This window comes from Coenobita brevimanus, chromosome 89, assembly GCF_032717465.1.
Source record: "Coenobita brevimanus isolate Jiangsu-jjx chromosome 89, ASM3271746v2, whole genome shotgun sequence".
In the NCBI taxonomy this organism is placed as follows: Eukaryota; Metazoa; Arthropoda; class Malacostraca; order Decapoda; family Coenobitidae; genus Coenobita; species Coenobita brevimanus.
Genome location: NC_137042.1, coordinates 22077598 through 22103889, shown reverse-complemented (window position 1 = coordinate 22103889; position 26292 = coordinate 22077598). Strand labels below are relative to the sequence as shown.

Sequence of the window (26292 nt, the reverse complement as noted above, 5' to 3'; positions counted from 1 at the left end):
ACACCCGTCCCCTTGCTCAAGGGGGACAGTAACCACCCACTTCGTCAGTGAAACTTTTCGCAACCTGAGCGAGGCGCGAACTCCCGTCAACCAGTTGGCAAGCGAGAGCGTTACCACTGCACCAGCAAGCGTGTGTGTGTGTGTGTGTGTGTGTGTGTGTGTGTGTGTGTGTGTGTGTGTGAGAGAGAGAGAGAGAGAGAGAGAGAGAGAGAGAGAGTTATCAGTATTCTCAGCCATCCACCTCGTATTCCACTCTCCATCGCTCATAAAGTCAGGTGAAGACGCGTAAAACTTTCCCCTCGTGGAGAGTTAGTGTGTGTGTGTGTGTGTGTGTGTGTGTGTGTGTGTGTGTGTGTGTGTGTGTGTGTGTGTGTGTGTGTGTGTGTGTGTGTGTGTGTAAAATATTTTCATAACACTAGATCGACGACAAGGAGGAATGAAAGGCAGAAGGAGAGAAAAAGGAAAAGTTACACTGTTATAAATGTGAATCAACCAAGCATATTTCAGGGTTGGAATGAGGTGGTCCGGCCTTAATACAATATCTTTCCTTTATGCGTATAATTATTCGAAATGGAACATAGAGAACGAGGGGAAGTGAGAGGCTAATATAAGAAATGACATGTCCTTCTCTTTCCTCCATGAAACGCCATAAAAAAAATGAAAAAGTAAAGAACTTACAAAGCCATTCTCAGCTTGGAATATTAACCAGCAGAGGGAAGACAGGCAGAAGAGGTGAAATATTTTGGCATGCTTTCATCCTCGACTGAACCAGCACTACACTAGGATATAAAATTACCTATCATGTCTTAAAAACTACCTTGTGGCATTAATAGTAGTGTGTTCATATGCTGGATGTTAGATGGAACAATACTAGAGTTGTCTATATGATAAAAAAGTGCGTAATTTATTTTAAAAACCAGCTTGTGAAGGTAATGGTGATTTGCTGATATGCTGGAAAAAACTGGATTAAGATTGTGGATTGAAAATGCTCAGTTTGTCTTTTCACTGCGGTTGGTGCATTTGGGAATTCTATTGAGGACCACGTTTAATAATTATGTTCAACTATGAAATCCCCGCCGTCCAAGTTTTCAACACTCTCCCGTCATTCTCTTTCTGCTACTGGTACAATTAAGACCATTCGATTAAAAAAAAAAAAAAAAAAAAAAAAAAAAACTAAAATTTACCGTCGGGTAATGAAAGTTTGGTTTAAGTAAAAAGACGTTTACTAAGGTGTTATTAAAAGTAAACGATGGGTGGAATTTTATGTTAAAAATTATAAATAAAGACTAGGTTGGTTGGTAGGGTCTGTTATTACGGTTTATTATCCTTTTTTTCATGTGTGGTTTAAGCAAGGTGGAGGGAGTGTGTGTGTGTGTGTGTGTGTGTGTGTGTGTGTGTGTGTGTGTATATATATATATATATATATATATATATATATATATATATATATATATATATATATATATATATATATATATATAACGTATATAACAGTAGCAGTAAATTCTATATTACTTCTTTCAAAGCGCAGGGGTCCCATGACATGCTATCCAAGCCTATAACGTTTTCTATCCGATGACGTAATTCTTTCTTTTACTCCTGCAACATCAAGACAATTTTACTTATTTTAAAGATGACTTCTAGTGAAGAGAACAATAAGGGCCATATCTAACTCCTCATATTCGAAAACTCTATCCTAATGTAAATAAAACTGCCATGTCTTGGCAAGAAAAAAATGGAGTATGCGTTGCCACCGGATTAAAGGGCTGAAGGGTTGAAGACCAGCCAACTCGCCTAGCTGGCATTACCTGACTGAAAAATGTACATTCACCTCTTGGGGGTCGAACCTACGTAAGGCCTTCACTCCACATAGAGAATATAATGAATTTAATAAGTAAGGGTGGTGTCGGGAGTAAAGGGTGGATTGTGCAATATATCAGAGTAACTTGGGTTAATCTTGGCCGGATTTATGTGGCCGTAACTCAGCCTTGTCTGTGTTATAGCTGTGCGCAGGAGGGGGGGACGGGGGGAAGGAGGAGAGGTAAAGTGGCATGCATAATAAGACCTGGAGTGGAGGGGGTCAGGGAGAGGAGGTAAAGTGGTATGCATACTAAGATTTGGAGGAGTAGGGGGTTGAGAGAAGAGGTAAAGTGTGAAGTGTTATGCATATTAAGACCTGGAGGAAGAGGGGGTCGGGGAGAAGAGGTAGCGTGGTATGCATATGAAGACCTGGAGGGGGAGAGGGTCAGGGGGAAGAGGAAAAGTGGTATGCATATGAAGACCTGGAGGGGGAGAGGGTCAGGCGGAAGAGGAAAAGTGTATGCATAATAAGAAGACGGAGCCAGCTAGAAGAAGTAAAACGAAATGCACAACAAAATCTTGAGGGGAAAGTGGACAGGAGGAAAAGAGGTAATGTAGTATGCATAATGTGACCTGGAAGAGTATTTAAAAAGGATCTTCAGTCTACAGAACAAACAACTCTTCACATCCGGTACTTGAAAACACATGATATTGTTCTTCCCATTTTCTCACCTCAATATTTTTACTCAAGTTAAGCTGTGAAGTAAAATGCTGGTGGTATGAAAGAAGGCAAACGCTTTTCCGTACAAGCACTTTAAATCGCCACCTTTATTTACGACGGTTTGTATATACGAGTCCATAAACCTTTATCCTCCTCACTACGAAAGGTCTCCCCTAAGCTGAATATACTCGTCTAGCAGTAGCAAAAATAAAAGATAAACGATGCTACAGTAATCAACAGGTTAAGAGAGATTCTTTCAAAGTCCTGCACTACTACATGACAACAAACATTATAGCAGTGAAACGACTAACAATAAAGTTCCTATGACTCTCCCCTCGTTAAAAGAATCGTCAGTCGCTAGTTGTGATACTAGAGTTGTTCCCACCATGAGAAGGTTCATGGTATCCTTATTAACACTCAGGCTTCTATGACTCAATCTGAGCTGCATAAAATCGTCTGGCGTCAGCTGGAATACCAAAAAGGACGCAACGATAAGAGGGGTCACGAGAATGCCTCTTCGTCCTTCACTATACAGACATGGTACTTAAACGGTTTATGAGGATTGTTTTTTAATCCTTTACTACCTGAGTTTTTCCAAAGCTAAAATAAGAATCGTCTGGCGCTAGCAATAAGGCAATATAAAGGTCGCCTTGAAACTAAAGGAAATGGAATTACTGTAAATGAAATTCTTATCAAGATACTGTATACCAAGTTACCCTATTATATGCTTAATCTCTCTCTCTCTCTCTCTCCTGCCTGTCACTCCTTTCTTTTCCTCACGCTTGTCTGTCTGTAACAAATGCCTCACAGCCAGTCTTCTATTTTTTTTGTATGTGTCCGTCTCTGGGCATCAACCAGACAGCCCAATCCCTGAGAATAACTAGTACGTCCTACGTGCTCCTCATCCTCACATGCCACCACTTCGACGCTTATATGCACCATCCAAACTGAATACACGCTAGAGCTGTCCCAAGGTGTGGTGCTATTAACGGGGGTTGGGGGTGGTGTGCGTTAGAAAGTGAGTCTGGCGGAAGATCAGTAAGGGATCCGACTCACTTCCTCCTAGATAGCAGGTCACTTCCTTATGCACGTCATTACCTCCTCCCTATTTAGATGTCATTCCTTATTTTCGTTTCTTCGCATCAGTCACTTGTCCTCTCTTTTCTGTGTGTGTGTGTGTGTGTGTGTGTGTGTGTGTGTGTGTGTGTGTGTGTGTGTGTGTGTGTGTGTGTGTGTGTGTGTGTGTGTGTGTGGTGACCTCCCAACCAACCAAATATCGAAGGGGCAGATGTTGCTCAAACTTTCCCAATATATCACTACCCCACACTTGAGAGAGAGAGAGAGAGAGAGAGAGAGAGAGAGAGAGAGAAGAGAAAGTGTGAGAAAGGAAAGAAAATTGGATAAAGGACTAGTAATAAAATGATGTGAGGAAGAATAAAAGCAACATGAGGGAGAAGGAGGAGAATGGAGAGGGAATAAAGAGATGAAGGGGAAGGACGTGGAGGAAATGAATGGACGGGAAAATGACGACGAATAATAGTGATCAAGAAAGGACAGAAATAAGAGGAAGCAAAAAATGGGAAAACGACAAAAAAGATGGAGGTCGACACAGAAAGGAATGGAGGAGAAACTGGCAATAATGACGGAAAGAAACAGTGAGGGAAGGAAATCAAAGATGCATGGAGCAGGAAAACAAAATTGAGTTAAATCAAGGAAAGGTGTGGAAGGAAAATGAAAGGAAGTCAAAGAAAGGTCTGGTGGGAAATCGAAAGAGAGTAAAATGGCGGTAAAGAGGGGAGAGAAATGGAGTGACAATGAAATGAAGGAAGGGTGTGATCTGGTCCTGTTAGTGTGGCCCTTTGAGGTTCTCCAGGGACTGTGAGGGATAGAGGAATGGGTTGGGGGTGTGGGGGTCGGAGGATGGAGGGTGAGGGTGGGGGCATGGGAGTGGGGGAAGGAAACGGGGAGAGGACTGGAAAGGAAAAAGGTCTGAGAGTAAAGACGGAGAGGGAGTTAGAATGTCAAAAGGAAAATGAGATGGGAGAAGATGAAACTGTGTAGAGGAAGAGATGGAAAGAGATGGACGTGGAGGAGAATCTCAAGAGGGGGGAGGAGAAGAAGGAAGAAGGTGAAAGAGGGGATCATAAAGGGAGACGTGTCTTATAGATGGAAACTTGTGATAGAAGAAAGGATGAAAGTGTAAGAGGGGAAATGGGAGGAAGACTGAGGGTGTGTGAGGGGAAGGAGGAAGACATTGTCAAACAGGGAAGGGAGTTGAGTGTGTGGGAAGGAAAAAGGGAGAAAGTACGAAGGAGAGAATAGGGATGGGGTCGGACGGGTATGTAAGAAAGGAAAGGAGGGATAGGGTATCAAAGAGGGGATAGAGTGAGAGAAGTGGATGTGTGAGGGGATGGGAGAGGGTATCAAAGATGGCATGGGGGAGGGGGCCGGGTGCGCGAGAGAAGAGAGGGGAAACTCATTTGGCACACGTGTTGTCCACTTGACTCAGTCCATCGCCTCTTCTCTTCTTTTATAACGGGCCTCCTCCTCCCTCCCTTCCTCACCTTGTCTCCCTCCTTCTCCCTCCCTTTTCTCTACCTTTTTATTTTCCACTCTCTCCCTTCATTCCTTTCCCTCTACTCATCTTTTCCCCTTCGTGAGTGTTCACTGACTTCTTTCTTTTCCTCAACATCTTATGATCTTACTCCTGCCCTCTTGCTTTTGTACCTCCTCTCTCTCTCTCTCTCTCTCTCTCTCTCTCTCTCTCTCTCTCTCTCTCTCTTCCTTATCTCCTTACCTCCCATCTCCCTTCAGTGTTCTTCCCTTCCCCTCTTCCTTCAACCTCGCCTTCCATCTCTTCCCTAATCGTTCTTCTTCCTTTTAATCCCTCATACCTCGTTTTTCCTCTCCTTCCCCTCCCCTTTTCTCTTCTCCATTCCTCTCCTTTTCCTTCTCTTCCTTCAATCCTCCTTCCTTGTCTTCCCTCATTCCTTCCCCCTCTCCCCTCTCCTCTCTTCCTTCACCACATCCCCTTCCCTTTCCTCCCTCACCCCCTTTCCTTTCTTCTCCTCTCTCATTCTTCTCACCTCCACTCCTCCTTCATCACCTTTCCCTATCCTCTGCCTTCAGTTCCTCCCCCTCCCTTCACCCTCCCTCTACTGCTCCCCTACCCTCCTTACTCCCCCTCCTCTCCCCGTCCCTCTTCCACTTTATTACCCCACCCTCCCCAATAGACCACTTTCCCCGACTTCATCAGTTGGTCACCAGTCCTTTGATCTTATAATGGAGGACATCAGCTTTTGGCGTCGGTCAGGTCTGGCTGGTTCCTCCTACCACCCCCTCCCGTCTCTCTCTCTCTCTCTCTCTCTCTCTCTCTCCTACCATCACAACTACTATTGTGCTATATGATAAGGGTCGGTAAAGAAGGGAAGTCGTGCTTCAATACCAAACTTTAGTTCCTAATGTAACTGTGTAGAAAACATGCTAACTTCACACTGCCACACAAAACAACATCTCTGACTTCTCACACATCACCACAGCTGAAGCAGTTATAAATTACAGTGCCATATCACACATTGCCGTAAGACACTGACACACCACACACTGCCACACCTCATTGTCACACTATACATAGCCAAACCAGAAACCGCCACATTCACACAGCCGCACAACACGCACTGCAACACTACTACTTTTGCCTTAACTTGGCCCAGAATTCAATCTTTTTACGGCTAATTTCACACAGCTCGATCGTAGAATAGGACAATACTGCAGCTCTGCATCCTTTCCAAAGCACTCCTTCGTGACTAACATCATGTTCTAGAGCTGATTCATTGTTACAGGTGTACATTCAAGGTGGAGATACATCGATATTAGGCCAAGTCAGAGTAAAACGGGCAAAGTACAAGTAACGAGGACATCACGTTAGCACCACTATCACCAGTGCTATCACAACCTTCATCGACATGGTTATCTAAACTCTTTTCACTTAAACTTGGCCTCAACCCGCCATGTCTCCATCGTGAATGCTGAGTCGTAACAAAAGATTAACACTACTCTGTGATCCTGGTCAGGAATTAGATCTAGAACCCAAGAATTTGTTTTCCTGTCACTGAAATAAGTGAAATAAACTACAGAAGGACGAAAATCTGGTCCAAGTCAAGGAGAAAACAGTACAGCAATACCCTCTGTATATAGGAGGGTCCCGGTCATGGCAGTGTGAGGAGAGACAGTGCATCATCAGGTGTGCAGGGAATGAAGCACAAAGAAAAATAATATAAAAAAAAAAAGTGTGGATATCAATATACATCAAAGACAACACTTCTACACCGCCACACCACACAGCACCGAGCTATGCGGTCTCTGTTGTGCTTCAGGATGATATCAAGGAAATAAAATGCATTAATGACCTATTATGTTAAGGGTAAATTAACCCACTCCTCCTGTATAACCAACTCTTCAAAAAAACTCCAAGAAATCACTGAAACCTGGAAAGAAAAATGCACTGTAACTAATTTACACAAAACTTTGTCAGTAAAATATATTGTCACAGAGAGCAAAAAGTTTAATCTTTTGTGCCGCAGGAATTGCATAAATTAAAGCGTAGTTCGTCCAGAATATGCTCACAACGTTTACTATGAGGAAATGAAGACCAAGAAAATGTCCACAACGTTTACTACGACGAAATAAGACCAGGAAAATGTCCACAACGTTTACTACGATGAAATAAGACCAGGAAAATGTCCACAACGCTTACTACGATGAAATAAGACCAGGAAAATGTCCAAAAACGTTTACTATGAAGAAATAAAACCAAGAAAATGTACACAACACTGACTATGAAGAAATAAGACCATGAAAATATCCAAAAACGTTTACTATGAAGAAATAAGACCAGGAGAATGTCCAAAAACGTTTACAATGAAGAAATAAGGACTCGAAAAATTGCCAGCTTCCCCCCACACGCCACAACACTAAATTGGCCTCAGTGGCTTTGTGTCGTCTTTGGCCTATTTATCACTTTTATACTCGCGCTCGCAAAATGAAAGTGGGTATTATGATTCACTCTGCCGTGTGTGTGTGTGTGTGTGTGTGTGTGTGTGTGTGTGTGTGTGTGTGTGTGTGTGTGTGTGTGTGTGTGTGTGTGTGTGAGAGAGAGAGAGAGAGAGAATTATCAGTTTTATGTTTCCCTCCTTTCTCCCTTACTCCGCCTATCATCCCCTACTACCCCCTCCTTGCCCCTGTCTCCCTCACACCTCTATCTTTCTCTCTTCCCTTTCCTTATCCCTACCTCCCTCACTCCTATCTTTCTCTCCTCACCCTTCTTTGTCCCCCCCCCCTCTCTTTCTCTTCCTCCAATCCCCTTTCCCTCGTACTTTCCTCCTCCCACCTCCCAGTCCCCTCCTTTCCCTCCCCCCTCCTCCTCCGGCTGCTACGCCCCCAGAATATATAATTATTCCTGAGTATAATTCTGGATAACGCAGGAAAAGAGCCCAGCCTAAATAATTTCCGAGAGGCTGGTTTTGTGGCTATAATATTGTCCATGTTTTGATGTCGAGTTACAAGGATGTGTGTGTGTGTGTGTGTGTGTGTGTGTGTGTGTGTGTGTGTGTGTGTGTGTGTGTGTGTGTGTGTGTGTTCTGCATGCAATCAACAAAGTTATAATATACGACCCGCCTGAGCCACATAAAGTAACCCACAAGTTCACCAGTTTTAGAGGAGGCATAAAATGAAAAATGGCATCCTTTACCTTAACTTTTCAGCATATTACTTAAGGGGGCACAGGACCTGACGACCAGGCGTAAACGAACAGAGTTCCACTTTACTAAACTTACAACAGCTTAACGTCAGTAATCTTCAAGCAGTTGGGTTCTATTAAACTGAACCTTCCTGATTTACTTGATTCATTATATTAAGCTTATAGGACAGATAACACAGTTATAGCTTGCACTATAATAAACGGCCTCGAAAGAATCGAGTCTCATTTGCTTATATATATATATATATATATATATATATATATATGTGTGTGTGTGTGTGTGTGTGTGTGTGTGTGTGTGTGTGTGTGTATGTATGGAGTCTCTGTGGTACAGTGTGCGTTTTCGTACACTGAAGAATGAGGGTTCGCGCCCCACCAGGGTAATAAACTTTGGGAGCGTTCTTCAGGCCACGTACTGCATTGGCGGACACAAAGGGTGCTGTGGTTGAACCAGTGTCGCATACTATAACGTATGTTTGCACCCAGTCGGCTTGCGCGGGCCGATTACACTTAGTTCACAGACTACACACACATATCCAATGCCACTCCAACACTACAGTTACACTTACAAGCACTTCTCACCCTACAAACAATCTCTGCTAGACAGCCTAAGCCACTTGGTAGAGATACATTGGCTGTATCGTCCCGACTTCAGTCGGGATAGGCCGGTCCTACAGAGGACACACAAACGGTTGATGAGATGAGATGATATATATATATATATATATATAATATGGACAGAAATTATATCTACCTATTATATATTACGGTATATATCATGTGTGTGTGTGTGTGTGTGTGTGTGTGTGAGAGAGAGAGAGAGAGAGAGAGAGAGAGAGAGAGAGAGAGAGAGAGAGATTCATGTTCCGTTCCTACATGTTTTTCACTTCTATCTGTCTGTTAGGCTGTCACTTCAGCTCGATTATTCCTGTTTAACCCATTCACCCTAATTATCTTACTGTCCTCCTGTTACCCCCTGATGATATTACCAAGCTTATAAGTTAGCTCTGAAGAGAAAATGTCAGAGGTAATTTCCACTAATCCCTTCAATATATATTCTCGCTACTGCCTAACAATATTACGAGTATGCAGTTTAGAGTATACACAGAACCTCCTAGTGATGTTATTTTCCACATCATCTCTTTCTTCCTGTTTGCCCATTATATTGCTCGTATTTGTGTTTATATTTTGCTTTCCATTACACCAACGTCTGTTTGTGTGTCAGTTCGTTTCTGCTTAAGCTCATCTAATTTTCATGCCTCATTCTGCTTTAAACTGGATCAGAGGGAAAACAGGAAAGGGCTTCATTTCTTTACTCTTTGACTCGTCCGACTACCCACTCACTGATGATGGGGATATAATTGTAGTGCAAAGCGTTAACGAAATATAGAGCTTACAGATTTTTCATGTGTTTCCCTTACCGTAAGAGTTATGTTTGTTAATAATGAAGTGTTACCTTGATTATTTTACACTGATAAATGTGTCAAACATTTAATTATCCGTCTATCAATATATCATTTAGTCTACCAGTGTTATTATTCTTTAATCTCCTTTCCATAGACTCATAATATCTACCTGTCACTGTTCTCACCATGATTTTGAGGTAAATATACATTAATTTACTTTCTTTGTCGGTTCGTATTTTCTTTCCAACCTACAGTGTCTCACAATCCCAACCGGTCTGTCCGTCACTCAGTCTGACTCTCTTCAATGGAGAATCATATCAACCAATTCTGTCTTTCATTTTGTCATATCTAAAGCTCCTCATTAAACCTGGCTGTCTACTAGCCTTTTCCTCATCGTAGGGGAGTTCATGCTGTCAGTTCCTATTATCAATCTGTCTGTTCGTCCTTTTTTTCCCTTTAAACCATTTCCATCTGTGTCTGTTTACCCGTTTGTCCCCATCGGGCTGTTTCCTTTCACCCGAGTGCCAGATTATGTCAATACCCGCTGTCAATCCATCAATTTCCTTTTTCCCCTCCTATATAAGCCATCTCAATTGCCACCTGTCCGTCATTCTACACGTTCTCCTTTACCTGAGCGTCTACTCCTGTCAGTATCCGTCTCGCTTAATCATTTCTCCCGTCACTTCCATATTAACCCGTCCCGCTCAAGAGCTCCCGTCCTGTTTCTGTCAATCTCTCTCTCTCTCTCTCTCTCTCTCTCTCTCTCTCTCTCTCTCTCTCTCGCTCTCATATTGTATGTTACATAATACACACCACAAATAAATGTCTGTCTGTCTGTCTATGTTCCCATTTCATTTCACTGTCTCCCCTGTCACTACTTTTATCATTCCCTCACCCTCTCCTTCCTCTCTCCGCAATCTCCCTCCCTTTATCCGATTCTTTCCTCTTATCCCACTTCCTCTCTCTCTCCTCTTTTTCCCATTCTCGTTCTCCTTCACACCCCTTGTCAATATATCTCACTTCCTTTCTCTCTCCCTCCAATCTTTTGTTATTTCTCTCCGTCCGCCTTTCTCCTTCATACATCGCTTTTCCTCTCCCTTTTCCTCCTTTCCCCTTGTCCTTACTCCTTCCTAACCTCTCTTCGGTGCCCTACGGCCCCCTCCTTCTCTCGTGTAAACTTCCACTTTCTCCTCACCAACTTTGCTCTTCATCCAATTAATGAGGGGAGAAGTGGAACCAAAACACCTTTAGGCCAGGCAGTGGCAACAGAGTTATAACGACGGAGGTTCTGAAATTTCTGATGCTAATAAATGCTGCGGTGAGGAAACCATTGACGGGATATAAACAATACCCCAGCTTATTTTCTGAGAGGCAACACGATGAACTATTTCTTCTGATAGACACCAACACACTCCCGTGCCAGGCATAGCTGACAGTCAGCCTTCCGTAAGTGAAAGCACAAATCATCTAATGTTTTCATATCAAGATGGACAGCTAACCCCTCTAGCTGCAGAAGTCACTCTTATGCTGAATTGCATCGTCGAAAAATATCATTGATGAAATGATTAAGATGTCATCGAAGTTCAGAGGTCGAATTACTAAATAAGCCTTGTCTGTCTTAATCCACTCAGTACAAGCTGCAGATGCAATTGCAATGGAGATGACTCCTTCCACTGTTTTCGTAGTTCATATCTATCGACTTGTATGATCTACCACTGCAGAGTTAAACAGTAATTTTGTGCATGTCATCTTTCTCTCTCATGAATGGATTTAATGCCTCCCAGTGATGCCATACCCGGTACCTGTTGAAGCTTCCCTTAGGTTTACTGACCATGACGGCCCCAGGTGCTCTTACCTCCCCCTCCACCCCTCGTGACTGCTGCTCTTGCTCTTTACACCCATTTTCCCCTCGGGTGTCAGTTTCTTCAATGTAATGAATAGAAGAAAATAGTGAAATCATTCATTTCGTAAATTGAAAATATAGTGCAAATTTAATCTGGCTTAAATCAAATGTGGACAGATTACTTACGATTGGGTTAATTTAGGTAATTATTAAAAACCCTCGGCTTGATTTTCGTCTCTGGCGATTTTTTTCCCCTAGAACCCTCCACGGTCTTGTGTGAGATAATCTGGCGTAATACTAATATGCAACCAAGTTGAACGCTGCTTCAACTAAGCTCTCCTAATTTCATGTAATTATTAATTTCACAATCTTTCCGGAACATATATTCAACTTAATTAGGGGAGGGAGTGGGGTGTTGTTTCTTCATCATCATCATTATCATCATATTGTTATCCTATTTGTTTTCAGACAACTGTTGGTAAGGATCCAGACACTAAAGAGGGAGACACAACTGTAGAAGTATTAGCTCAAAATTCACCACCACCACCACCACTACCATGACCACCACCACCGTAACAATCCCTTTCATATAAATACATAAAGTGGTTATGATCCAGTCACAGGTATTGTCGTTGATGTAGCTCTGCCAGAATACTTATAAATAATCGTAGCTGGAGTCCATTTTGTTGGAATTACCTAACCCTGAATCATGGCTGGTGTGACCTGTATCGCAAATATGTAATTCATTAAAAAAATCAGAGTCAGGTGCCGTCCATGTTTTACCTGTGACCTGAGAAGCGAACACCAAAGTAGTAAAACCGGTAATTTTTAAGTGACAGAGCGACTTGAAGGCGTTTTGTCTGCGGCCACTCTTTGCGGGATTAGGGCGTCGGGCTATAGATAGATAGATAGAAGATCCCACTTCAGACAGACGTTCGTAGAACCTATGATGAGAATAAAACATCTATGGCTGCGCTTCCTCGCTGCTGAATGTGCTCTACAACGCGGCATGCAGACTAACCACATCCAGTGAGTACAGCTGTTCCATATACGCCAGTCTGAAATTGTGGACCTGCCTGCGCCTTCACCTTGTTAGTATTAAGAACACGTCCGTAAGATCCCCCCGCCTTAAGCTGGTGACAAAAGGGCTGTCCACATGCAGCCTGTCATCAAGTAAGACCCTAGTTACAACCCGCCACCAGCTGAATTACATGAACTAGTGCGTAAGGAGCTAGTAATAAAGAACCATCAAGGTGCGTACGTTTGTTAGTAGTTTAATTCCAGTACAAGGTTTGTGTCGCTGAAGCTAAGTCGATATTTTCATTTCTTACCCTTATTTCACCAACCGTATTCCCGTGGGGTCTTGTTACGTTATGCCTTTTTTCATATCGACACAGACGGGATAAATAACATACCAGGAAATTTCAATCCGTCATCTGCAAAAAGAACGTGGTATGAAGGAGGAGCCTGGGATCCTCCTAAATCAACAATACCGCCCCAGGACCCCTCACCAGAACCCAATCAAAGGCCCCTCGCCTGAGAGAGAGAGAGAGAGAGAGAGAGAGAGAGAGAGAGAGAGAGAGAAGAGGGGGGATTTACGTATAATTACAAATACATATCTTAATCTTATACTATATATTGTCTACTTGTGCATTAACATACGTAAGACGTAAATAAACGGTTATACAATACGTTCTTGGTCATGGATAAATTCGTTACGAGCGAGCGAACGATGTTTACTCTCAGTTAAGTTTGGAAATAAGCGATCGTCACGCTAAGCAGAAGGTAATAACTTTACTCCTACGTGAAGTAGAATTGAAATTCTTTATGCATGTGATTCATTCATTCAATAAATTTTGTTACCAACTAAAAGCTCACCCATAACAGTATAGGAACCACTTAGAATCTCGAGTTTTCCAATGGAATGTTTGGCTGTAATCGGTGAACGCCTTAATCACGAAATCAAACTTAAAAATGTTCTCCGTCGTAACACTGTGTGTTTTGGCATCAACTCTAGCAATTACATATTGAAGATACCGACTATACAACAATTTTATATAAGAGGGAAATTGTGATAACATGGCGTTCACGCGCTCGTCACGCGCTCACAAAGCGCACATCACTGGTATACAAACATTACATATTAAGGGTACGTTCACTAACCTGGCACATATTACAAGAACAAAATATACACACAGAAGTAATTCTCTCTCTCTCTCTCTCTCTCTCTCTCTCTCTCACACACACACACACACACACACACACACACACCTTCAGTAAACACACATTCTCACTTATGGTATGTGTGTTAAAGGTGTACTGGTGAAGTGTGTTTTAGGGTAAGAGGAGGGGGGAGGATGGGGACAGGGGGATGAATGAGGGGCAAGGAGGTAGTGGGAGAGGGGTGAGAAGGTGAGTGACAGCTAAGAAAGGGGTGAGGGTTGAGAAGGAGTACAAAGGAACACGGTGGAGTACAAAGTAAAGGAAGGAGAAATGTGTGTGAACGTACAAAAAAAAAGATAACAACAGCAGGTACATTAGACCATGCTTTAGTCCTTTTACCCTAACTTGGCCGAGGTTTTTGTCCTTTTGCAACTTATTTCACGTAGGTAAATGTTGGAGCAAGGCAATACCGTGGCGCTGCATCGTTTTTATACCACTTCTTCATATGTTACAACTCAATATTCAATATGGAGATACTGCTATTTGAGACCAAGTTTGAGTCAAAAGGGTTTCGGCAGCTCCTGTCAAAGTGTGTGACCAGTCTGTGAAAGTGAGATACGGATAGCAAAAACGAAGTAAAAAGAAGCGAGGGAAGGCTGCGAGGAAGCAAGTGGAGGATGAAAGGAGATGAGGGAGAGGAGTGAGGAGCAGGAAAGGTGAGGAAGGGTGAGAGGGGACGAGTGAAAGACGAATGAGGGGCTGCGAGGGGCCGGGGGGCAGTCCAAGGGAGTCGGGGGGGAGGGGGGGTGACTGATACATGCCAGCCAGCAGTCAGGGAGCTCGGCAAGCCTTTGTCTTCCCTTCCTCCTCTTATTCCTTCTATCATATTCTCTTTCCTCTTATCCCCCATATATTCCTCGTCTCTCTCTCCTCTCATTATCTTCTTACATCTTCTGTCTTTTACATCCCTGCAACTTTTTCTGTATATTCTCTCTTCCTCTCTCTAACCTTCATTTATCCTCTCATTTCTCATACCCCCTCTCTCCTGCTCTTTTCTCTCCAATCTTTCTATTTACCTTGCCATTATCCTTTATTCTTGTTCACTCGCCTCACCATTATATTCCTGGACTTTGATTTATGAACGCCAAACGATCAATTTACTCCAGCAATTACTATTTATTTTTTGCAAAGAAGGATAACGTATGAAGAATTCAGAAACTTCTCAACTGCACTACCTCCCGCAACAAGAAATCTTAGTTACAGGAGAAAAATAATTGTCGTGTTTTTTAAATTCTACATCCTCTTATTCGAAGCCTCGTTAAAAGTGTATTCTGGATCGGGACATTGTTAAGAATCACTGTTTAAATGCGAATATTCAGTATCTCAAAATTTCATCATCACACACTATTTCTCCAACTGTTTGTGCTTTCCCCCTTTTTTCGTTGCTGTCTCTCACCATCTCTTGTTGACCATATCCTTTTTCGTCTGTCTGTCTGTCTGTCTGTCTGTGTGTGTCTCTCTCTCTCATACCCTCCCATTTTCCTCCTCCCCTCTCCTTTATCAACATTCTTTTTCACTGATCTCCTCCTCCTCCTCCTCTTCCTCCTCCTCCTCCTCTTCCTCTTCCTCTTCCTCCTCCCACACACTCCGTAATCCTGCCTCCGCTCCTCCTTCCCCCCTGCCTGTGTGTCGTCTGAAGTTGAGTAATTACACGGGGACAACTTTGTGCCTTCAAACGGTTTTTACGCCGGGGTTGAGCCGACTTAAAGACCTCCAGCGCCTTTCTTTTCTACGCCGCCGGATCAGGACCACACACACACACACACACACACACACACACACACACACACACACACACACACACACACACACACACACAACCTCTTCCCCTCCCCACATACACAGGAACATAAACACATAACCAACACAAGAATACATGAAAACAGACCTTTGAAAATTAAACCCGGCAAAAATCTTAGCAGGACACCATTATAACACAAGAATTCACACAAACACACACAAAAAAAACAAGGACACAAACACGGACGCCCACACATCGACGAAAAACAAACACAGACTCTACCAGAAGTTCAGAGAGGCGGAACCTGATGTGAGAGACACCATTCTGAATCTCATTTGGTTCACAATTTATCTCCTCATCTATATTCACCAGCATCCATTATCATCAACGGCAGGAATTACTGTCCCTGCCTTGGAAAGATGCTGTCCCTTCATCAGATTCAGAGTAACGTGACTAGTAGTAGCAGTAGTAGTAGCAGTAATAGTAGTAGTAGTAGTAGTAGTCGTTGCTGTTATTGTAGTGGTATTGGTGGTAGCAGTAATTACAATCATAGTGCCAACAGTTGTTTATGACCTGTTTACAAAAGTGGATTGGCGGATGTGACGGGAGAGGCAAGTGCAGGAGAAGGGAAAGGAAGGTAGTCATAAGATGCTTTCAGGATAGCTTACTTTTTGCTGTTTCTGTGTTTCATTTCGCTCTAACCTATTTCTTCTCCTCCTCCTCCTCCTCCTCATCATCATCATCATCACATTCTTCCACCTCTTGCTCCTTTCCCTGCTCCTCCTCATCCTTCTTCGTTTTTTTTTATTCCTCCTCCTCTTCCTTCTCCTCCTCTCATACACTTTACTGGCGAGTGGAGTCGTGGCGTCCATTTGTGTGGATCAGCCAGGTCATTTTAGTGATGTCTGGGGGATCTTTGGAATGTGTGAGTGGGGGGGGGGGCTATATATGTGTGTCAAGGGGCACAATGTTAACCTTTTAAGAAGTTAAGACTCGAGAGACTGCAAATTCCTAGGTCACAGATCAGGACGAAACAAAATGACAATATTCTGAGAAGCCTGGCATTAAGGAAGCAATCTGAAAATAATGTGAACACGACCTAGTCTGAACGAAACAATATGAAATCAGTGTCAGTAAACAATAAATGAGGAAAGCTGTGAATAAAAGAGGACTGCATGATATATGTGAGGTAGAGTGGCGTCCAGCGTGAACGAAACATAAGGAGATCCGCAAACCCGCACAGGGATCAATGTGAGTGTGTCATGAACGAAAGCTAGCGAGACATAAACCATTGGTGGTGTTGCCGTGTTGAAATGAAAATCCCTCTCACTCGAACACAGTGATTGCAACACGTAATCCCGCTGACACAACTGCAACCGCGACGCAACACAAGTCAGTCAGTCAGTCTCTCTCTCTCTCTCTCTCTCTCTCTCTCTCTCTCTCTCTCTCTCTCTCTCTCTCGTTGGACTGCTGTTTATAGCTCACCCTTCACTACTTTAAGTTCTTCAGTAAAGCGACGTCTTAATAAAGTTACAGTTTCTAGCGCCTAATTTATTTTAACTAAGGCAATCTTTTCTTACGGTATGAGTCAAATTTTCCTGCTCCTTCTTTCTCTTTATTTCTCTCAGAGCCCCCTCTCACCAGTTACTCTTTATCTCTCCTCGTTCCTAATCTTTTTCCTCAGCTTCCCTTCTCTCTTCAATTTCCTCCTCCCTTCCTCGCTCCTATCTGCTCCCCTTTCATCACCATCCATCCTTCCTTTCCGTCTTTCCCAGCCTTCCTCCTCTTTCCTGGGACGCAATTTCGTGTTGCAAGAGGATATCCAGCACCTCTTCCTCACCAAATTTCTCATATTCATTCTCTTGTGTAAATTATTAATCTCTGTATTATACCGACACACACTAAACTATCACCGTGCCATCTGATAATAATAGGTGTTATGTGAGGTGCCTTCTAAGCCCACAAGAAGATAGCCCCGTGTCTCACTCTCCCACCTTGCCCTCACCCAGACCCCTGCCCCCTACCCCCACGTTCCGCCTGGCTCCTAATGGTGAAGATATGGTAATGTTGGTGATCATCTCGTGTGAGGAGCTCGACTTAGAGAGGTGATGCGTCTCTCGGCTTTTTATTCCTTCACGCACACACTCATCACCTTTGACACATTTTCAGCTTTCTCACTCATACATTCAACTATTCATTCTGGAATACTCAGCTCTTATTACGTAATCAAGCTCTATTTTTTACCCACACATTCAGTTCTCTTATTCACTCATACGTATTCGACTCTCTCCCGCACATTTCGCAAAATTTTCTGACATGAACTCTCTCTCACTTATTCACTCACACTCACCCACCCAAACACACATATGCACACAGGTACAGTACTTCGCAACTCAGTGTCTTACCGGGTCGCTAACTGTAGACTTCAATCCTTTGTTAACCAGATGTCTTTACAAAGCTGTGTATAACTGCAGTACTATTAAAAAAATCCACATCACGGTGAAGGGCTTAATAATAATCTATTGTGCTTTGGAATTAGGGATTAATGGCCATTCGCTAATGTACAGTCTGGGTCAAAATGCTCATCTATTCACGTGATTCTATTTCACAGTTAGGGCATGTACGTGTTCTCTGCCTCGGTGTGCAAGTCTTATATTGTCCCTGTGTGAGAGTCTGTTCTAAGGCTCAGCGTTCAAGTTCTCTCTTCTCTAAAACATTGTACTAAGGTATGGGCGTGCCAGTGTGCATGTTCTATGGTTTCTGCTAGAATGTACTAATCTGTTCTTGTACTCGTCTGTGTTCTCTGACCCAGTGTACAAGTTCTATGTTCTCTGGCCCAGTGTGTCAACGTGGGTTGGCGTTGGGTGATGGCTGATGGAAGGGCTGCTCTGACAGGACTCAGTTAACTCAATGCAGTAAAATCATTCTCTCTCCGCCTCTCTTTCTGTGTGTGTGTGTGTGTGTGTGTGTGTGTGTGTGTGTGTGTGTGTGTGTGTGTGTGTGTGTGTGTGTGTGTTTATATATATATATATATATATATATATATATATATATATATATATATATATATATATATATATATATATGGAGTGCAAATAAAGAGTATATTACTCTTGAAATTCCAATCATCAATGAAAATATTCATACATACTCACACAAAAGATGTGCTGCGATAATCATGAAATGCAGACAGGTATTATTATCATCATCATCATCATCATCATCATCATCATCATCATCATCATCATCATTACCCTATTTCCAGTACAAATGATCCTTGCTATACAATCTCTTGGTATACGACTCACTGCCGTTTGGTTATCCTATCCATGTTTCACTTTACGATCCTGAAACATTTCTTAATTGTATGCATTCGATGGTTCGGTTAAGAACAATATGCAGTTTACCATGCATCATATGTGTCACCGTGCACAGGTTGACAGATGTTTACTGATTTAGGCCAACAGACAAACAGAGAGACCAACAGATAAATAGACAATGATATATGCTGTTTGATTTAAAAAGTATTAGCAGCATGTTTTCATAAAGTACACACAAATGAAACCCATGACAAAGAAATAGCACCAGTTACCACCCAACTCACACGTAATAATAATAATAATAATAATAATAATAATAATAATAAAGAAAGGTGACTGTGAATGAAAGCGTTTTCTGCTTCAATCTGAACAGATTATGGACGGCAACAAGTAGGCGGACGTGATTCAGATAGGCAGGAAGTTGCATAGGCTTGCCGATCACTGATTTACATATTTAATACCACACACAGAATCTAAAAATCGTGACACCTTTACAAAAAAAAATTAAAGGTACACACCGAAAAAATTCAAACATAATTCAAAACTTATACATAGGAAAAAAAATGACCTCTCTGAGAGACTGCACAAATATTTGCAGCAAAATATATATTCTCTACTTCTCACCCACCCCGATTCAGATCAAGACAGAGCTCTCCCGTCTCTCCCTGAACAGATCATGGCATACACACAAATATGAATACTTCTCCCCAACCCACAGAGTAAAGCCAGCCGTCTCTCGTTTCACCCTTCACAGATTATGGACGGGAACGCTCAGACGGATGTGTCGAACCGGAAGAACCTGGGCATGTTCTGTGGCGAGATCGAGCAAACCCGAACCTTCATCTCGGAGACCTCGTTTGTCAAGATTATCTTCAGCGTCAACAACTTCACCGAGGAGACGTACTTCAGCTTCGACTCCCGCGTTGAAATGCAGAAGGAGGTGAGTAGGGATGGAGGAGGGAGTGAAGAAGGAGGGGAAAAAAGGAGAGGGGGTGAGGAGAGAGGAATAAGGAAGTGAGTGGGGAATTATTTCAGTTTCTCATTCCGCGCTGAGATGTAGGACCAGGAGAGTGAGGGAGGAGAGAGGGAAAAAGTGAGCGGGAAACGGGGAGGGAAGACGGGACCGGGAAAAGAAGAGAGAAGGGAAAAGAGGGGGAGCTGGGGAGTGGGAAAAGGGAAGGTGAGGAAGCTACAGAAGTCAGGAGAGGGAGGGACGGATTTAGGAAAGTGAGGGGAATGAGTCGGGGAATGGTGTAAGGCTAGTGAATGGGAGGAGGAAAGGGAAGGGGGCATCAAGGAGGTGAGGCGGACAAGGAAGTGAGAGTGAAAAGTGAGGAGGAAGAAAGTTTGCGGGGTGGGGGAGAGGGACAGCAAGGGAAATTACCAAGGTGACGAGGGAGTGGGGGAGTCTGAAGGCAAGGAGGGTGAGGGAGAGGGACTGGGAAAGACATTAGAGCAAGGATAGGGAAAGGAAGGGGGACAAGGAGTGAGGTAAGTAGGGAGGGTGAGTGAGTGGCAGGGAGAAAAGGAAAGAAGAGGAGACTTAGGTAATGGGGAAGCCAAGGGAGTGGGAGGGGAAAGGGGAGGAAGGAGAGAAACAAAGAGGTGAGGAAGGAGAGAGTTAAGAAAGCGAGAGGTCAAAGAAGGCAGGAAGGAGAGCAAGGCTTTGAGTGAAGACAGTGAGGTGTGTGTGTGTGTGTGTGTGTGTGTGTGTGTGTGTGTGTGTGTGTGTGTGTGTGTGTGTGTGTGTGTGTGTGTGTGTGTGTGTGTGTGTGTGTGTGTGTGTGTGTGTGTGTGTGTGTGTGTGTGTGTGTGTGTGTGTGTGTGTGTGTGTGTGTGTGTGTGTGTGTGAGAGACAGAGAGAGAGAGAGAGAGAGAGAGAGAGAAAGAGGGATAATGAGGGTGCAGTTATTTATGTATATACAAGTTTGTATGTGTGCGCCCGTTCACACACCTTATTTTACCTTACACAGGTATTTTAACCCCGCCTGGGTAACTCTCAGATGAACAAAACAGCCTGAGTAAAGTACCCAATAAAGTCCATATCAGCGAGAGGACTTAAACAGCTTAATGTTAAAACTTCCTGCATTCCTCACAACAGTACCTTCTATTTTTATCTTCAGGTACACCTTTCCCAAACGTTATGCAGGATTACTCTCTCAAAAATGTGATAACATTAACCATATTTTAATTATATGATTGCCAGATTTTCTTAGAACTTAATAATTTAGTGTTACCCTGAAGCTTTAGCCACATGATTACCTGGGTTTCTTTAAGGATAAAATCGTAAATTATTCACTTACATAATAAATGTCGGTGTTCACATATCAGCAGAAGGATCAAAGGAGATGGTTCAAACTATATGGCTGTTGGAATTTTCCGACATCAACAATATTCCTAGTGTTTGATGGAAAAAATTCTTTAGTGTCCAACGCAGTGAAAAGGATAATGGAGGTTTTATGACTACCTGCAATCCTTCAAGACGAATGTAATGGTTTTAGTCTTTATAATAAGTGCATTCATACAGGAGTTGATGCTGCTACCAAACATGGAAGTGTTCAACTAACTCTATATTGTTGTTACCAGGTGTACGGACGGTTTGGGCCCAATTCGATGTTGTACCCGTACCGGCGAGGCGAGGTGGTGCCGGGGACGTACTGCGAGAGGGTGTTCACGGATTGCAAGTTGCAGTCGTGCTTTGTGCAATCCCCTGGCTACCCTAGTGTCTACCCACGCAACCTCAACTGCAAGTACTACCTCAACACTCGCATGCCCTTCATCAAGTTGTATATCGAGAATGAAGAATTTAACGTGGATGGCCAGCGCTGTGAGAACCCAATGATGTGCCCAATGCGGCCTCTCAGCACAAACTGCCCTTATGACTTCATTCGCGTGTACGATGGCAAGAACGAGGACGCCCCACTCATCGGCACCTTCTGTGGGATGGGTCGCTTCCCTCACTCCATCATCGGGTCAGGTCAGGACGTTATGGTGGAGTTTGTGTCGTCGCCAGCCGGGCCCTTCCTCAACACGGGCTTCCATTTCAATGTTGGTAACTGGCCTGGTCATGTGGAAACCAGTGGTTCAAGGAATGGGACTTGTGACTGGGTGTTCTCTAGTGACACTGTGGACCGCGGTCAGGAGTCTACCTTCCTGTCCCTGGCCCACTGGTACCCTCCCAGCACTTCCTGTTCCTACCTCATCCGTGGCCGCCCTGACGAGGTGGTCAGAATGTACTTCCCGTCCTTCCGTGTGCGTCCCATCGAGGCTCCCATTCGCCCCTATGATGGCGACTGTGGTGAGACTCTTATCATCTATGACGCTGACCGTGAAGACGACGCCCGCATTATGAAGATGTTCTGCGACACCTTCTCTCGTCCCTTGGAGAAACATGACTTCATATCAACGGGAAGTGCCATGTTTGTAAAGTTTGAGAGTCGCACAGGCAGCTATGATGGATCCTCTCTCTACTACTGGGCTCAGTATGACTTCTTCAATAACACACACTACGGCAAACCTGTGGAAGACACTCTCTGTGATGAACTGTTTGAGTCATTTGTGAGGCCCGAGGGTAAGTTTGGCTCCCCCCTCAACACACTGCTGTACAAGACAGAGGAGGACGTAATGTGCCGTTACCACTTCAAGGCGCCACGCTACCAGTACCGTCGTATTCTCCTCACCATCAACTCTACACTCTTCAAGCACAATGAGGATCCCTGCAGCGACTGTCTCAATGATAAGGTTGACAAACTAAAGATCATTGATCCTTTCCGCAATGGTACAAACGTCTGCATATGCGACAATGTGGTACCTGGCCACCGCCCTCCTCCAAGTATCGTGTCTAATGGGCCATCCCTCACTCTGGAGATGCACATTGATCACCGCAACGCCATGCAAAACTACTTTAAATCCACGACACCAATATTTGAGGGGACATATAAGTTCATCCACAGCCCCATATGTGGTCCTACCGTCATCCCAGCTTCCACTGAGGGCAACATAATCTACCCCAAGTATGAGCCTTACGTGTATGGTGGGTATGGTGAGGATGTACACTGTATATGGGAGCTAAGGGTGAAACAGGAGCGGGATGTGTGGTTGTATGTGGACCAGCTGGACTTCTCACTTAATGACTGCTCGCTAGAAGTCATTGAGGTGTATTTACCAGGCCGAGACAGACCCGAGTTCATCATCTGTGAGAAAGGCGACACTGGGGACGAGACAAAGGCCACCATTCTCAAATCTCGTGACCTCAATGAAGGTGCCATTATCATCCACTTCAAGTCCTCAGCACCTGGACACTCCAACTTCAAGCTAACATGGACGGAGCTGTATGAACTACCAAGGAACAGCGACGGCACAGTCATGACCTCCAAGCTGATGGCACCGGGGGAGTGTGAGTTCGTGTGTCCCGGCCAGACTGCCTGTATCCACAACAACCAGGTGTGCAATGGCGTTCGCAACTGCCCCGGCAACACCACCGGCACAGCCCAGCATGATGAGGCGCCAGAGATTTGCTTCTCGCGCACCGGTTCCAAGTTCAACTACGTGGCTCTGGGTCTGGGTGCCGCAGGGGGTACAGTGGTGGCCGTGGCAGTCATCATTCTCGTGTGCCGCAACTGTCGCAAGCGGCCAGATGACAATTCCTTTTAAGACAACTATGCAAGTGCCACGTGCCTCGACCCAGCCGGCAAGTGCCACGTGCTTCGACCCAACCCACCGCCACATGTCCACTAAGTGTCTGTGAGTCACAAGCTACAATGATCAAAGAACAGGTAGTGTGTGGAAGGTCATACCAATGTACAGGAAACACAAATGCACTATTACTGTACTATCAAGATGTGGAGTGGATTCCTGAGCACCAGCAGGTGGCAATGTGGCAGTGAAAGCCAAGTGTTTCTTCCATTGCAAACTACACAAGACAGAACTAAATCTTTAAAGGTCCCTCCAACAAATTAGGGCCTTCTTCAAACCTTTAGTGTACAGTTACTACGAGTGATCTTCCTTGTGGAGAAGTTTGTGCCAGCTGTAATACTGCATAAAGCTTAAGTACATATTAGTGTCAGATAGATAGGCTGTATATAAATACATATATACATGAAGTTCAGCGTGATGTAAGCTGAGGGTCTGACATCACTCTGTTTTCCTTCTGTTTTGCCTCTAGCATCAGCACTCATTTATAAACATAACTAAGAATCAAATTCTGGATTAAGTACAAATATGGAAGGTACAGTATCCATGGCAAAGGATACAATGTTTACATTAACATCAGAAATCACTACCCAAGTGTGAAGGTTCAAGTTAACATATCTGTTAGCTTTTCATATATCCAACAACACGTAGCCATTGCTGACTATATATAAATGATGATTCTGCCCCTTTCCACCGGACAACAAATTATTATATATATAATTAAAGAATCTATTCACTTAAATTTTAATCAACATCGTCTGTTAGCAAAAAGAAAAAGAATAACGTATCAGCTACTGGAGCTGCAAAACATTAAAAATCTTGTATACTAACTTCCAAACAATCTTTAAATAGAAGGCTACTTGAGCCACGTTGAGACAAACGATGCTGAGGAGGGCCGCTCGGATTATGATGGTTCAACAGACATGACATCAGTGATGTGATGGTAAAACTGGGTTTATCCGTTCATTGATGAACGGCTTCAGTTTGTCTCTACAACTGATGGACGACTGAAGTCTGCCCGTCAACTGAGTCTGTTTGTAGAAATGATGAGAGCATTCCTGTATGGTGTTTGTACATAATATTAAGTATTTACATAGACTCTGTGGTTGTTTGTTGTGATTTGCTATATAACTACATAGAATATATAGTCTTTTTCTTCCTAGGTTGTACTCTGTAGTAATTGTTTTCTTTTGTATTAGCTTTTGGGACCTGTAAGATTTAGAGTGCTGGCTCTATTCATTTTGTATTTTCGAGTAGTTCATGTAGTGCGTTTGTGTTGCAGTGTTTTGTATGACCCTCCTCTGCTCCACATTTCCCTGACCCATTCCTACAACTAAGCTGTCTCTCATCCTTTTTCCAGCATCCTTTGCCTTCCCTCTGGTCCTACATCCCTGTCACCATCCTGTCTCTACCTCTACCAAACTCTCTCACCTCTCTCCTGCACCCCTCTAAACATCCCACCTACCAAACTGCCTTTCACACCTATCTCCTGCATCCTTCGACTTCCCTCTGGTCCCACGCCCCTGGCATCTCCCTCCTCAACCACTAAAGTGTCTCCTACACCTCTTCTGCTCCTGCATCCCTTATCTTCCTTTGATCCCTCTCCCTGATCCCTTCCCCTAACGTGATTGTGGGTGTACAGACTGACCAATACCCAGCTTGCCTGATATGAAAGTCAAATGACTGAATTGGCTAGAACACTGCAAAACATCTGTATGAGTCATTTATCAGTGGTTCCCAACCTCCACGATACACCCGCTGACATAAAAAAAAATAATAAATTAAATAGCCACCTGACGTAACCCATTCGATCCCTACATGGTGGTACCTGTTTGAAAAACTGATTTCTCCCATCATAAGATATGAAAAAAATGTGGTGGAAGCAAAAGAGGCCACAAGCCAACTGGCATCCTTCTGTAAAATGTCAAATTAATTCCTGTCAAAGAAAACTTTATAATCATGTAAAAAGTACACTGCTGAGGTGTATGCAGTGAGCTGGAACCTCCGTCGGATATTTCTGTTGTGTCCCGTTCAGCTTTACGCTGTTCACCCATTATCAACCCACTGCTGGATGGTCACTATACACACACACGCACATACACACCACTCCCCCCTCCACCCTTCAACACCTCTCACCCCTCTCTGACAAGCTTCTGGTGACATGTTGTGTGGCTCTGATGACACGGCTTTGTAATTCAGGTGAAATGGTTTCCCTATTGTAATAGTACGGCTACGGAACCAAGCTGCTGTTGGTCAAATGCCACCACCCTGGGCAGGTGGATGACTCAACACAACTGTACGGAACCAGAGGACAGGAGCGACACACAGCACACGATGCACTGGTCAACCGTATAGTGAGAAGCCATGTAGTGCAAACTCAGCAGACGGAGATAGGGGGACAAGGAAGCGAGCACGGGAGAGGAGGAGGAGTGGGAATAGGTGGGTAGAGAGGAGGGGAAAACAATGGAGGGAGAGGTGAGTTAGAAACTGAGAGGGAAAATAGATGGAATTACGGGAGGCAGGAAAGAGGAAGGAGGAGGGAAGAAGGAAAGGGGAGAGAGGGAGGAAGGAGGAAGGAAGAAAAATGGAGAGGGATAGAAAGTGGGAGGGAAGAAAGACTGAAACAGGGGGAGAATATGGAAGGAAGGGAGGGCAAGGGAATGAGGAATAAGGAAGGGGAGACAGTACAGGGGGAAGGAGGGGGTGGCGGGGCAAGGGAGGGTAGAGTGAAGGGTGAGAGGGAGGAAGGAAGAGTGACAGCCGGTGACGCAGGGAACGGAAGAATCAA

General features: G+C 43.9%; 1 protein-coding gene across 1 annotated transcript in view; it reads left to right on the top strand.

Moving 5' to 3' along the window:
* The window catches only part of LOC145411449 (cubilin), a 269231-nt gene extending 243195 nt beyond the window's left edge, over window positions 1-26036 (top strand). Inside the window, exons 3-4 of the mRNA XM_080281490.1 lie at window positions 19567-19752; window positions 21399-26036. Of these exons, the coding sequence (XP_080137616.1) occupies window positions 19567-19752; window positions 21399-23465 (2253 nt within the window). The 3' untranslated portion in view covers window positions 23466-26036. The remainder of the gene's footprint in view (window positions 1-19566; window positions 19753-21398) is intronic.
* Window positions 26037-26292: the final 256 nt, after the last annotated feature.